This window comes from Furipterus horrens, unplaced genomic scaffold (genome assembly GCF_987537825.1).
Source record: "Furipterus horrens unplaced genomic scaffold, mFurHor1.1.pri manual_scaffold_13, whole genome shotgun sequence".
NCBI classification, from domain to species: domain Eukaryota; kingdom Metazoa; phylum Chordata; class Mammalia; order Chiroptera; family Furipteridae; genus Furipterus; species Furipterus horrens.
Window position 1 is genome coordinate 51,075,686 of NW_028327183.1, and position 14,245 is coordinate 51,089,930.

At 54.2% G+C, this 14,245-nt stretch overlaps 1 protein-coding gene across 1 annotated transcript; it reads left to right on the forward strand.

Moving 5' to 3' along the window:
* Positions 1-2,220: 2,220 nt before the first annotated feature.
* On the forward strand, positions 2,221-7,012 carry LOC149995195 (sialic acid-binding Ig-like lectin 5). The gene is made up of 9 exons (XM_090259144.1): positions 2,221-2,297; positions 2,365-2,748; positions 2,954-3,229; positions 3,442-3,486; positions 4,638-4,889; positions 4,976-5,266; positions 5,569-5,659; positions 6,005-6,065; positions 6,872-7,012. Exons 1-9 carry the CDS (start codon positions 2,264-2,266, stop codon positions 7,010-7,012), a joined length of 1,575 nt encoding a protein of 524 aa, XP_090115270.1. The 5' UTR covers positions 2,221-2,263.
* Positions 7,013-14,245: the final 7,233 nt, after the last annotated feature.

Consider the following 14,245-nt stretch of genomic DNA (forward strand, 5'->3'; position numbering starts at 1 on the left):
CACACACACACACCTGACACACACCTAGACTCAGACACACACACACAAATACAGACGCACATACCACAAATGTGCACACCTTGTGAAGGACACACACGTACACACAACGGTCAGCAGCCACCTGGGCCCTCGCACGGGAGCGTGGCCCTGGGAAGTCTCAGGCCTGGTTCTCAGGCCCTGCTCTGTGAACGGGGCTGACTTTGCCTCCCATACACGCTGCAAACCTTTCACATCCGGGCTCTCCTGCCCCATCCTCCAGCCCCGCCCTCACTCCCCTTGGGGCTCCCCCAGCCCTGCCCTCCCCACTGCATCGGCCCTGACCAGCCAGGCTGGGACTGCGGCTCTGCCCCCCACTCCTCCAGTCCCGCGGGGTCTGCCTCACCTCAGCCCAGCGCAGCCCCCAGAACACCCCGCTCAGCAGATGGGAGGCAGGTGCCCAGCGTCAGATGCACCGATGGGCTCATCCAGCCGAGGGAGCAGCCTGAGCAGAGGCCGTGGGGCTTGTCCTGTCCTGGGAGAGCAGGAGAAGCGAGGCCAGGCTGGGGTGACAGCGCTGCAGAGCACAGAGCCGGTGTCTAGGACAGTGGAGGTCTCGGCCAGTGAGCACATCCTTCCCCCTTCCCCTCCTCCCATCCGCAGGTGGCCGCGTCCCGCAGACCAGCCACCGTGTGGGCTGTGTCCGCGGTGGGCCGGGCCGGGCGCTCTGCGCACTTGACTCGCATGAACCTGCCCGTCTCCTCGGCAGCCCCACGGGCGCGCGCGCTCGGGCTGTCATAGCCAAGGGCCGCCGCCAGGGGGCTCACGCATCGGAAAGTCGTGTTCTCGGGACTCTGGAGGCTGGAAGCTCAGCATCAAGGTGCTGGTGGGACTGGTTCCTTCTGCGGCCTCTCTCCTTCCTCTGAAGACGGCCCTTCCCCTGCGGTCTCTTCTCTGTGGGCGCCTGCGTCCTCGTGTCTTCTTATAAGCACACCAGTTCCGTCGGATCACGGCCCAACCTAACGACCTCGTGCTACCTTCATCACCCTTAAAGACGCCGTCTCCTAAACCAGTCACATTTGGAAGCACTGGGCGTTAGGACATGAACATGTGAATTTTGGGGGGGACACCATTCAGTTCTCAACACCTTGTGAGCATTGGCACCTGACTAAGTCCAGGGTGGTTATGCCCCTTCCCGAGGCAGCACCGTGAGCTGGAGCCTGGGGCTGTCTGGCTGCAGAGTCCCCGCCCCTGACCCCGCATCGGAGGCCTCCCACGAGGAAGCCGCAGGGCAGAGCCGGCCACCAGGAGCCACCAGGAGCTTTTCCCCAAAGGCTGGGCTCAGAATGACCCCTGAGGGGTGGGCAGGGCCAGGCACCTGAGCTTACAGAGGAGTCTCCCACAGACGAGGGCTGAGAATCGTGATGCCTCCCTGTGACAGATGAGGAAACCGAGGCTTGGAGGGCAGGAGAGCCAGGCTCACCTGACTCCAAAACTGGACTTCCTCCTAATGTCTTCCTCTGAATCAACACCAGCGACGCCTGGGCCGGGGGGCTTAGAGCAAGCCAGGAAGCCCAGGATCTCCTGCAGTGTCAATGCTGGTGACGCCCTCGGTCTCCTGGTCCCACCTGCTCTGGCCATTCATACCTGGGAACTCACCGTCTCCTGCCCAGAGCAGCCAGGTTTCCTATAAGCTCCTGCCTGTGATCGACCCTCACACCCTGGACCACAGGCAGCTGGAATGGCCTGGGCCCCTCTGCCTCCTCCTATGGCATTAGGGACATTCTCAGGGACAGGGACAAAGCCGGCCACAGTCTCTCCTTGGACCCCACACGCTTGAGGGAGTAGGTGCTCTAACTGGTGGGCTGTGAGTTTATTCATTTGTTCATCCCCCCTGTCCACCTCGAGGACCTACATCAGATTTGCTGCCTTGCCGGTCCCCCAGCAGCCCCTCCTGAGTCCCGCACTCGAGGGACTGATCCTCTGCACCATATAGAAGCTGTGACTGGCCAGGCAGTGCTTGCTTTCCTGTGCGGGCAGTAGTGCCCGAGGGACAAGAGAGGACAGGGAACCAGAAGAAGGGGCCGGGTCCTCCTAAGCATGTGGGGCCCTCACCGGGACCCCATCTGGAAAGCGGAAGCACTTGTTCTCCAAGGGCCAGGCCGGCTCCACCACATGGCCGCCCACTTCCTCCTCCGTGATCATCATCTTCCTCACTTCACTCTGGCTTCCTGTTGGGCTTCCTCTCAGTCCTGTGACACCGAGGTCACCGACACGTACCCCAAAGATGCTGCGGCTGCTGCTGGCCCTGCTGTGGGCAGGTGAGTGCCCGGGGGGAGAGCCGATGGGCTGGGGTGGCACCTGCGGCTGACTCACCTTTTCCCACAGGGTCCCTGGCCCAGGATGACGGATTCCAGCTGCAAGTGCCGGAGTCCGTGACGGTGCAGGAGGGCCAGTGTGTCTCCGTGCCCTGCACTGTGTCCTACCCCCAGGTCGGCTGGACCGACTCTACCCCAGCTCATGGCTACTGGTTCCGGGAAGGGGCCAATACAAACCAGGTTGCTCCAGTGGCCACGAACAACCCTGATCGTAAAGTGAAGGAGGAGACCCAGGGCCGATTCCTCCTCGTTGGGAGCCCCACAACCTTCAACTGCTCCCTGTTCATCAGAGACGCACAGAAAAAGGACACGGGGAGATACTTCTTTAGGATTGAGCGAGGGTCCTATGCGAGATATAATTACCTACAGAACAAGCTCTCTCTACGTGTGACAGGTAAGGAATGGGGCCAAGGAGAGGCCGCATGGACGGGTCCTAGGGCTCCCGGCTGGAAAGGAACCTCCTCCTTCTCATTCTGGGAAGGACTCAGGGGGACCAATGGGGACTGGACCCTATGGTGGCCTGGCACAGAGGCTGCTGTTAGGGGCACACTCAGGGACCCCACCTCCAGAACCTGGGTCTCTGTCTCTCTCCTCTGCAGATCTGACACCGACACCTGACATCCACATCCAGGGGACCCTAGAATCTGGCCACCCCAAGAACATTACCTGTACAATGTCATGGGCCTGTCAGAGAGAGGCACCACTCATCGTCTCCTGGATTGGGGTCATGGACAGCTTAGTGGGTCCCAGGACCCCCAACCCCTCCACGGTCACCTTCACCCCAGGGCCCCAGCACCACGGCACCAACCTCACCTGTCGAGTGACCTTGCGAGATGCTGGGATCGTGGAGAAGACCATCCAGCTCAACGTGTCCTGTGAGTGTCCGGTCAGGACACCGGGTCCCTCGGGCGGTGGGAGTTGGGGGCATAGGGCCTGGGATACCGGGTGCTGCCCTGCAAGCCGGAGCGGTGGAGGAAGGCAAGAGGACACTTGGTTTCACCCCCTTCCTGTGTTTAAGTTTTGGGTGGAAGGATCAACACCCGCCTCTCTGCTGCTGAAAAGGGAACAATTATGTCTCCCTGTGCAGATGCACTCCGGAACCTGACCATCAGCGTGTCCAGAGAAGGCAGAGGTAGGGTGCAATCTCTCCGGTCCGGGAGGTGGAGAAGGTGGGGTCTGTCTCCCTGTGCCCTTCAGAGCAGAGCTGGGGTTTCAGGGCTCAGCTCGGAGACAGACTGAGGCCACCTGAGAGGCCTTACTCCTCAGCCTACAAACTGGCCTCCCCTACCCCGACCTTCTCACAAGAAACCACGTGACATTCAATAGTTGATTAGTTTCAGGGGTACAGCATGGAGGGTAGACATTTATAGAACTTACAACTTGATCCTCTCGATAAATCTGGTCACCACCCGGCACCATCAACAATTATTACAATATTATAACTGCCAATGTATAATATTACTTTTAAAATCTCCCTTGATTTCTCCTAGTAGTAGCCTCATGTCAACAGCACCTCCAAAAATAATGGCCACTCACTCAGGCCTCACAGGACTGCTTGCTTCCCATGCAGCCGGCCAGGCGAGACCACACCCCAGCTGTAGCTGCTCTCTGTCCTTCCTCTCACATGGTCCCTCTATGCCAGCACCCTCCCCTGGCCAGCTCCTCCCACACCCCATTCTCATGTTCTGCTTAAGCCTCACCTCTTCCAGGAAGCCCTCCCTGCCTGACAGTCTCACTGAATTCCTGTCCTCAGGGCTCCCTCAACCCAATGAACACCCCATCACAAAACACGTCTTCTGGCTCTGTGAGCACCTGTTTTGGGGTGTCTCGTCCATGAGACTGTGAGCTCTCGGTCACAGCTGAATTAGACAGGTCTTAGGGAATCGCTATGGACAGGCAAAAATGGCAAGGCTTGAACAGAAAACTCCGGGATCCGCACGGGCAGTGTTGGCCAAGGCAGGAGGAATGGGAACCAGGGAGTTCAGACAAACGCTCGGACGCCTCCTGGAGAGGCCGTAGTGTCTGCTCCCACCCCCGACCCTTTGGGTCTGAGCCCACACAGAATATGCCCATCAGATTATGGAAGAGAAGAAACTGTTCTACGTGATATAAGAAGGGAGGAGGGGAGGAGAGAGAGACAGACTCATGTAGACCAAGAGAGAGAGGCTGACAGACAGAGGGCCCGAGCGGTGCAGGGAGAGCTAGAGCTGCAGAGGGACAGACGCACAGACGGGGGAGCAGGGGCACCTCAGAGCTGGGGCCTCACTCTGTCTGTCTTGCCAGGACCTGAACTTCTGCCCAACGGCTCATCTCTCCGAGCCCAGGAGGGCCAGGGGCTGCGCCTTGTCTGTAAGGCCGACAGCAACCCCCCCAGCAGAGTAAGGTGGACCCGGGGGAGCCTGGACCTGAGCCCCTCGGAGACTGGGGTCCTGCAGCTGCCGCGGGTGGAACTGGGGGACCATGGGGAATACGTCTGCCGAGCTCAGCAGCATCGGGGGGCCTCCCTGGAAGCCTCCCTGACCCTCCTTGTAAAAGGTGAGTTGGAACACACCTGGGGCAGGACCGTCGGGTCCTGGGGAGGAGGGAGGCTCCTCCGATTCCTCTCCTGTTTCTCCCCGCAGACCCCCCACAGCTGCTGGGACCCGCCTGCTCCTGGGAGGGCAAGAGTCTGCGCTGCAACTGCTCCTCCCAAGCCCAGCCGGGCCCCTCGCTGCGCTGGCGGCTGGGGGAGCGGCTGCTGGAGGGAAACCACAGCGACGCCTCCCACGCCCACACGGTCGCCTTCCATTCAGCGGGGCCCTGGGCCCACAGCTCCCTGAGCCTCAGCGGGGACCTTAGCTCCAGCCTCAGGCTCGCGTGTGAGGCCCAGAATGCCCACGGGGAACGAACAGTGACTGTCCTGTTACTTCCAGGTCAGGGGACGTGAGGGGCGGTGCCCAGGGAAGGGGGCGCACACGCCTGGGTCCTAGAAGACACGGAGTGGGAGAGACAGAGGCCTGACTTGGGGCAAAGGCAGAATGGAGTCCAGGCCCATGAGCCGTTTGGCTGGGGAGTGGGCTGGGGCCCTGGAGGCTGCAATCATATGAAGGGGTGGGGGGGCAGAGGCATCCTGGATGGAATGGGCACACTCGTTGGCACAGATCCCAGAAGGTGGGGTGCTCAGGAGCCTGCCTAGGGAAACAGGAGCTCACCCCAGGGTATCTCATGTCTGCAGGGAGACCAGGATACATGACAGGTGTGATTCAGGGAGCCATCAGGGGAGCTGGTGTCACAGCCCTGCTCGCTGTCTGCCTCGTCCTCATCATGTGAGTGAGGGGCAGCCCCAGTCTGGGCGAAGGCTCAGGAGGCGATCGTGGTGTGTGTGGGCGGGGACCCAAAGAATCTCACAAATTGAAAGCCCAGAGCCCTGACACGTGATAAAACCAGGAAAAGGACAAGGTGAGGCGGCATCAGGAAGTTAGCCTCCTGACCTCTTGGCTAGGTGTTGAGTGTGTTCCCAACATCTGGTTCCCGCTGTCTGGGAGGAGGGACGTATGTTCCCGTCACAGCCCCCGCAGCCAGACAGTAGCCCCCGTGTCCTGCCCCAGTAAGGCCTTCCTGGCTCCCAGCTGCCAGCCAGCTGGGCTGAAAGGCCCCGTCTCTCTCCTCAGAGTGAGGACCTACAGGAAGAAATGGGCAGAGAAGGCAGAGAGCCAGAAAGACATCTCCCAGGTGAGTGTCATGGGCAGAGTTCCATCCAGTGTCCCTGTGGTGAAAAACTGAGTTCCTCATCTCCACCCCAAACGTGGTCCTTCCCTGGATTCCCAGCACAGTCTCTCAGATCTCAGAACTGCCTTCTCCTCCGTCCCCCATAGCGAGTAATTGAACAAGTCCTGTCCCAATTCCCTTGTAGCAAAGCTTTTCTCCACTTGTTCCTTTCCAGTTGGGCTCTCACTGTCTCTCTGGGGTCACTGACTCCATCTCTCGTCCCCTAAACACTCCCTAAACAGCAGCGTGCTCCCCAACCTTTAGATCAGCAAGTCCAAGGGAAATACGATACGCACAACATACGTACCTTAAAACTTTCCAGTAGTGGCAATAAAAAGAAGCAGAAAGGGTCTTGGCTGGTTTGCTCAGTGGATGGAGCTCCAGCCTGCAAACCAAAGGGGCGCTGGTTCAATTCCCAGTCAGGGCACGTGCCTGGGATGCGGGCCAGGTCCCAGTTGGGGAGTGTGTGTGAGAGGCAACCACACATCAATGTCTCTCTCCCTCTCTTAAAAAAAAAATAGTAGAAAGAAACAGGAGATCAGCTTTTCTACCACAAGGATAACAGTTGTATGCATGGAGAGATGTCATAAGGATTCAGTGAGATGAGTAATAAGAAGAAGCTATTATGAGGGAGGGAGAGAGTGAGTTAGTGAATGAACCTCAGGAAATGGGTGTGAAAATCGATAAATGGATAAGACCCCTTCATGCCCCAACTTCCCCTCTCCTGATGCCAAAGGCTGGCTCTGATACCCTCCTCTCGTCCCACTCAGTGTCACCTGAACAAATCCTCCTCCAGCCACCTGCCCCCAGCAGTGGCCGCCCCCACATCAGAGGATGAGCTCCTTTGTGCTGCGCTCAACCCTCAGACACAGGAGGCCACCACATACTCTGAGATCAAGATCCAGAAATGATGATGCACCCCGCCCGCAGGAGCTGGCTGGAGCCCAGAAAAGGCATCTTCGAAAAGAAGGGTGTGGCAGGGACCGATTCTTAAACAGTTCACAGCCCTCTGAGCCGAAGGTCATGAATGGAAACATGAAGTTCCTTGGAGTGGCTGATGTCACAGGGATTCCTGGGTTCAAAGCCAGGCTCAGTGACTTACTGAGGGTGTTATATCAAGCAAGTCACGTTACCGCTGTGTGTCTCAGGTTCCTCCCCTGTAACATGGGGGACAATTTGATTAGGTACACTGTTAAGTGAGAAAACATGAACCATTGGCGCTAAATATATTGTTGTGTATTGACTTTACATCAGCAGGGAGAGAGCTGTCAGGTTTGGTTCTACCACTACCTTCTATCTGCTTGATTATTTTGAAGAACATGTATTATTATCATTTGGGGGGGGAGGGGAACATTTTAAAATATTTTAATAGAAATAGTTTAAAATATTTCTATTTATAAATGAAACCCTTTGGCAGGAGAAGATATTTCCCGATGTGTGTACGTAACAAAGGACTTACCCAGAGTATGTCAAGACTATATAAAGATCTTCCAAAAATCAATGAGAAAAAGAGGCAGACAACCCAATAAGGGCCACTAAGCACATAGAGAGGTGGCAGACTTCCGTAACTGTCAGGGAAATGCAAATAAAACTTGCAATGCTATACCACTCTGGTGAAAATAATAATAAAAAATTTTAAGAATATCAAGTGTTGAGAACATTGCAGTAAGTGAAAACAGCCAGTCACAAAAAGACAAATACTGTCTCTTTGGGGTCACTGACTCATGTCTCGTCCCCCAAGAGCCCCCAAACAGCTATTATGCTCCCCACCATTTAGATCAGCGAGTCCAACAGAAATACGATACAAAAAATGTACATAGCTTAAAACTTCTTAGTAGTGGTATTAAAAGGGTCAGGGAAGGTCTTGGCTGGTCTGGCTCAGTGAATTGAGCACTGGCTTGTGAAGTAAAGGGTCACGGGTTTGATTCCCACTCAGGGTACGTGTCTGGGTTGTGGGCCAGGTCCCTGGTTGGGGGTGTGTGAGAGGCAACCACACATTAATGATTCTCTCCCTGTCTTCCCCTCTCTCTGAAAACAAATAAATAAAGTCTTTTAAAAAATAGTTAAGAGAGTAAATTTTATATTGCGTATGCTTTATATCAATAATTGTTTTTTAAAGACAATCAAGTGTTGGTTAGGATGTGGAGCAACTGGAATTCTGAGACACTGCTGGTGGGAAGGAGAATCGGGCCACCGCTTGGAAAACACTGAGCACAGGACCCAGCATTTCCCCTCCACAGGGGCGTCCCCAACAGAAATACGTGCAAATGCCCATGAAACCTACACAAGGATGTCCCCAATAGCACTTCTCGTGATGGCTGAACAATGGAACCTCCCCAAATTCCCACCAACAGGTCAATATATGGCAGATTATTTATGCAATGGAAAAAGCAAATAACAACTCCGCACAATGTATGTGAATCCTGCAAACATTATGTTGAGTAAGAGCCCAGACACAACGAGTATGTACTATGTGATACCATCGATATGAGATTCGGAAACAGATAAAACTAATCTTTGGTATCAGAAATCTGGGTACTGGTAACCCTCAGGGGGGAGTGACTGGAAGGGGTTAGTGGGGACTTTCTAGGGGTTCTGATAAGGATCTGTTTCTTGATCTAGGCACTGATTGCTCGTATGTACTCACTCTATGAAACACTTGGTTTATTTATTTTTATCCTCACCTGAAGATCTGCTTACTGATTTTTAGAGAAGAAGGGAGAGAGAGAGAGAGAGAGAGAGAGAGAGAGAGAGAGAGAGAGAGAGAGAGAGAGACATCGATATGAGTGAGAAACATCAATCAGTTTCCTCCCATACACCAAGACGGAACCTGCAACCCAGGTATGTGCCCTAATTGGGGATCAAACCTGCAACATTTAGGAGTACCAGGTGATGCACCAACAAAACAGAGCCACCCAGTCAGGACTCTATTAAACATATTTTAGTAAAATACTTGTGATTTGTGCTCTTTTAGAGAGAAACGCTACTGTTTTTTTATTACTCTTTTTGGGCCTTTACAGGTGTCTCCATTTTGCCCCATTGCTCTCCCTGCCCCTCCCCAGCCCCACAGTCAGTCCCCACCCTGTTGGCCATGCCCTTGGGTCCTGTATACAGTTCCTTGATTAGGCCCTTCCCCTTCTTTCCCTCCTTATCCTTTCCCCCCACACTCTGGTCACTGTCAGTCTGTTCCTTCTTTCCATGCCTCTGGTTCTAATTTGCTCATTTGTTTGTTTAGCCCGTTGTATTTCCCCTTTATTTAAAAAAGTCATTTAAACACTTCAAGTCTTCTGGCCAAGATGGAGGCGTAGACAGACATGCTGTATGTCCCTCCACAATTAAGAAGGAATACAACTACCTCAAAACTAGAAACAACCAGAAGTTTCAGAAAATGAAAGTGCATGGAAGTCCAGCAAACAAAGATATAAAGAAGAAATACTCATCCAGACAGGTAGGAGGGGTGGAGCCGGGGCAGAGAAAATTCGGTGTGGTGGCGGCAGCAGCGGTGGCAGAGGCGGGCCGGCAGAAAGCACAGTCACACATTTTAAAAAGTCAGGAGGGACACCTGGGGGGCGTTCCCAGCTCCTCACCAGAATTTGCAGCTCATGGTCCCAGCACCGGAGAAAATCAAGCCTCATTGCTTCTGACTGTGCAGCCCAGTGGGGGTCTGGGTGGAGGCAGAACTCCCAGTCTCTCAGCAGAGTCCCCTTGTTTAAAGGGTCCCCATGGTCCTAGAATGTCTGCAGACACACCCACTCTGGGAACGACGGCCAGGGCAGCAGCTAGAGGGGCACCAGTCTGGTGTGGAAGTGGGAGAAGTGCCTGGAACAGGGGTGAGTGCTGAGCAAGTGGCATTGTTCCTTCTCGGTCCTCTCCCCCACATACAGTGCCACAACAGTGGTTAAATGGATCACCCTGTACTGACGAATCCCTAAGGCTCCGCCCCTTACAACATAACAGGTGGAACAGCTCTACCTAAGACAGAAACAGACAAACACAGGAGCCTGTCAGAATGAGGAGACAGAGAAGTATGGCCCAAAAGGGGGAACAGATCAAAGTTCCAGTGGGAGAACTAAGCGACGAGGAGGTAGCCAACCTAACAGATGAGGAGGAGCCAGACAACCTAAAAGACGCAGTATTGAAAACACTGGTGATAAAGATGCTCACAGGCTTGACAGATATGCTTGAGTATGGCAAGCGCATAAGAGAAGAAGTGAAGGCTATGCTAAGTGAAATGAAGGAAAATCCACACAAAACCCATGGTGAAGGGAAGGAAACCGGTGTTCAAATCAATGATTTGGAACAAATGGAAGAAAAAAAACAATCAACCAGAGCAGAATGAGGAAGCAAGAATTGAAAAAGAGGAGGAAAACTTCCCAAATTTTGCAAAGGAGATGGACATACAGGCCCGGGAAGCACAGAGGGTCCCAGGCGAGCTGGACCCAGAGGGTACCACACCAGAACACATCACGATTGAGATGCCAAAGGTGAAAGACATCATGACTGAGATGCCAAAAGGTGAAAGACAAAGACAGAGTCCTGGGAGCAACAAGGGAGAGGCGGAGAGATGCCTACAGGGGGTGCCTATAGGACTATCAAGCTGATTTCTCAGAGGACACCTTGCAGGCAGGAAGGGACTGGCAAGCAGTATTCAATGCGATGAAACACAACTTGCAACCAGGACTACTCTATCCAGCAAAGCTATCCTTTGGAATGGAAGGATAGATGAAGTCTTCCCAGACAAGGTGAAACTAAAGGAGTTCATCATCACCAAGCCATTATTATATGAAATGTTAGAGGGACTTATTTAAGAAAAAGAAGATCAAAACTATGAACACTAAAATGACAACAGACTCACAACTATCAACAACTGAATCTAAAAAATAAAACCAAAATTCAACTAAACAAACAAGAAAAGGAACAGAATCATAGGTATGGGGATTATTTGGAGGGTTATCAGCTGGAGGGGGGAAGGGGGGTATAGTACAGGGACTAAGAAGCATAATCGGTTGGTACAAAATAGACAGGGGGAGTTGAGAATAATATAGGAAAGAGTGAAGCCAAAGACCTTATATGCACAACCCATGGACATGAACTAAGTGTGGTGGGATTGCTGGAGGTAAGGGGGTTACTGGGCAGAGGGGAGCAAAGGTGAAAAAATTGGAACTACTGTAACAACATAATCAATAAAATATACTTTTAAAAATATCTTTAAAAAATAAAAAGAATGCACACTTCCCATTGCAGGCAGCCAGTAATCTCATCTTAGTCTATTCTAAATTTCCTTACAATTATGAAAGCAAATGTTTATTGATCACCTCATATCTGCCAAGCATGTTTCTAAGCATGTGGACTCAGCAGGAAGAACTACAAGACCCTTACATTTTAATGGCAGAAAAGACAGACAAAGAATAATTCGGTAGATTATATGTTATATTGATTGGGGATAAGGAGTCTGGGGAAAACCAAAGCAGGAAAGGCATATAGAAAATATGGAATGGATTATATTCTTCATTGTGTTGTGTGTGCATGTAGTCATTAAGAAACCGACCTTTGAGTACGCACACATATACACACGCAGTGCTTCACAGACACACACACCATTCAGATATGCACATGCATACACACAGGGATCACAGACACACATATACACACATACATACACATGTACAGAGATCCCCCACACTCATGTACACACACACCTGAAAACATATACAGACACCTCAGACATACGCAAAGAAGAGAGACATGCATGTACCAGATACACACATACACACACCTCAGACACATACATAGAGACCATACACACACATCTACATGCACACAAAGATATATGGACACATACATACTTCAAATACGCACACAGACACAAACACGTGGCACAGACCAAAACACAGACACACAGGGATTCAGACACACAGACACACAACTCAGGTGTGCACACAAAGACTCACAGACATACACACAGACACACCTGACACACACCTAGACTAAGACACACACACACATGCACACATAGACGCATACACTGCAAATGTGCACACCTTTGTGAAGGACACACACACACATGCACACATAGACGCATACACTGCAAATGTGCACACCTTTGTGAAGGACACACACAGGTACACACAACAGGCAGCGGCCACCTGGGTCCTTGCACGGGAGCGTGGCCCTGGGAAGGCTCAGGCCTGGTTTTCAGGCCCTGCTCTGTGAACGGGGCTGACCTTGCCTCCCATACACCCTGCTCACCTTTCACGTCCCAGCTCACCTGCCCCATCCTCCAGCCCCGCCCTCACTCCCCTTGGGGCTCCCCCAGCCCCGCCCTCCCCACTGCATCGGCCCTGACCAGCCAGGCTGGGACTGTGGCTCTGCCCCCCACTCCTCCAGTCCCGCAGGGTCTGCCTCACCTCAGCCCAGAGCAGCCCCAGAACACCCCGCTCAGCAGATGGGAGGCAGGTGCCCAGCGTCTGATGCACCGATGGGCTCATCCAGTCGAGGGAGCAGCCTGAGCAGAGGCCGTGGGACTTGTCCTGTCCTGGGAGAGCAGGAGAAGCGAGGCCAGGCTGGGGTGACAGCCCTGCAGAACGCAGAGCCAGTGGCTGAGGAGCGTGGAGGTCTCGGCCAGTGAGCACATCCTTCCCCCTTCCCCTCCTCCCATCCGCAGGTGGCCGCGTCCCGCAGACCAGCCACCGTGTGGGCTGTGTCCGCGGTGGGCCGGGCCGGGCGCTCTGCGCACTTGACTTGCATGAACCTGTCCGTCTCCTCGGCAGCCCCACGGGCGCGCGCGCTCGGGCTGTCATAGCCAAGGGCCGCCGCCAGGGGGCTCACGCATCGGAAAGTCGTGTTCTCGGGACTCTGGAGGCTGGAAGCTCAGCATCAAGGTGCTGGTGGTACCTGTTCCTTCTGCGGCCTCTCTCCTTCCTCTGAAGACGGCCCTTCCCCTGCGGTCTCTTCTCTGTGGGTGCCTGCGTCCTCGTGTCTTCTTATAAGCACACCAGTCCCATCGGATCACGGCCCTACCTAACGACCTCGTGCTACATTCATCACCCTTAAAAGATGCCGTCTCGAAAAAACGGTCACATTTGGAAGCACTGGGTGTTAGGACATGAACATGGGAATTTTGGGGGTGACACCATTCAGTTCTCAACACCTTGTGAGCATTGGCACCCGCCTAAGTACAGGGTGGTTACGCCCCTTCCCGAGGCAGCACCATGAGCTGGAGCCTGGGGCTGTCTGGCTGCAGAGCCCCCGCCCCTGACCCCGCATCGGAGGCCTCCCATGAGGAAGCCGCAGGGCAGAGCGGCCACCAGGAGCCATCAGGAGCTTTTCCCCAAGGGCTGGGTTCAGAATGACCCCTGAGGGGTGGTCAGGGCCAGGCACCTGAGCTTACAGAGGATTCTCCAAAGAACGAGGGTTGAGAATCGTGATGCCTCTCTGTGACAGATGAGGAAACCGAGGCTTGGAGGGCAGGAGAGCCAGGCCCACCTGACTCCAAAGCTGGACCTCCTCCAACGTCTTGCTGTGAATCAAAACCAGCGACCCCTGGGCCGGGGAGCTTCAAGCAGGCCAGGAAGCCCAGGACCCCCTGTGCGGTCACATGCTGGTGACGCCCTCAGACTCCTGGTCCCGTCTGCTTTGGCCATTTGTACCTGGGAACTCACCGTCTCCTGCCCAGAGCCACCAGGTTTCCTATAAGCCCCTGCCTGTGCTCGACCCTCACACCCTGGACCACAGGCAGCTGGAATGGCCTGGGTCCTTCTGCCTCCTCCAACAGCGTTAGGGACATTCTCAGGGACAGGGACACAGCCTGCCACAGTCTCCCTTTGGACCCCACATGCCTGAGGGAGTAGGTGCTCTGACTCGTGGGCTATGTGTTCATTCATTCATTCATCCCCACCTGTCCACCTGGGGGACCTACGTCATATTTCCTGCCTTGCCGGTCCCCCAACAGCCCCTCCTGAGTCCCACACTCGAGGGACTGATGGTCTGCACCATATAGAAGCTGTGACTGGCCAGGCAGTGCTTGCTTTCCTGTGTGGGCAGTAGTGCCCGAGGGACAAGAGAGGACAGGGAGCCAGAAGAGGGGGTCGGGTCCTCCCAGGCGTGGGGGGCCCTCACCGGGACCTGATCTGGAAAGTGGAAGC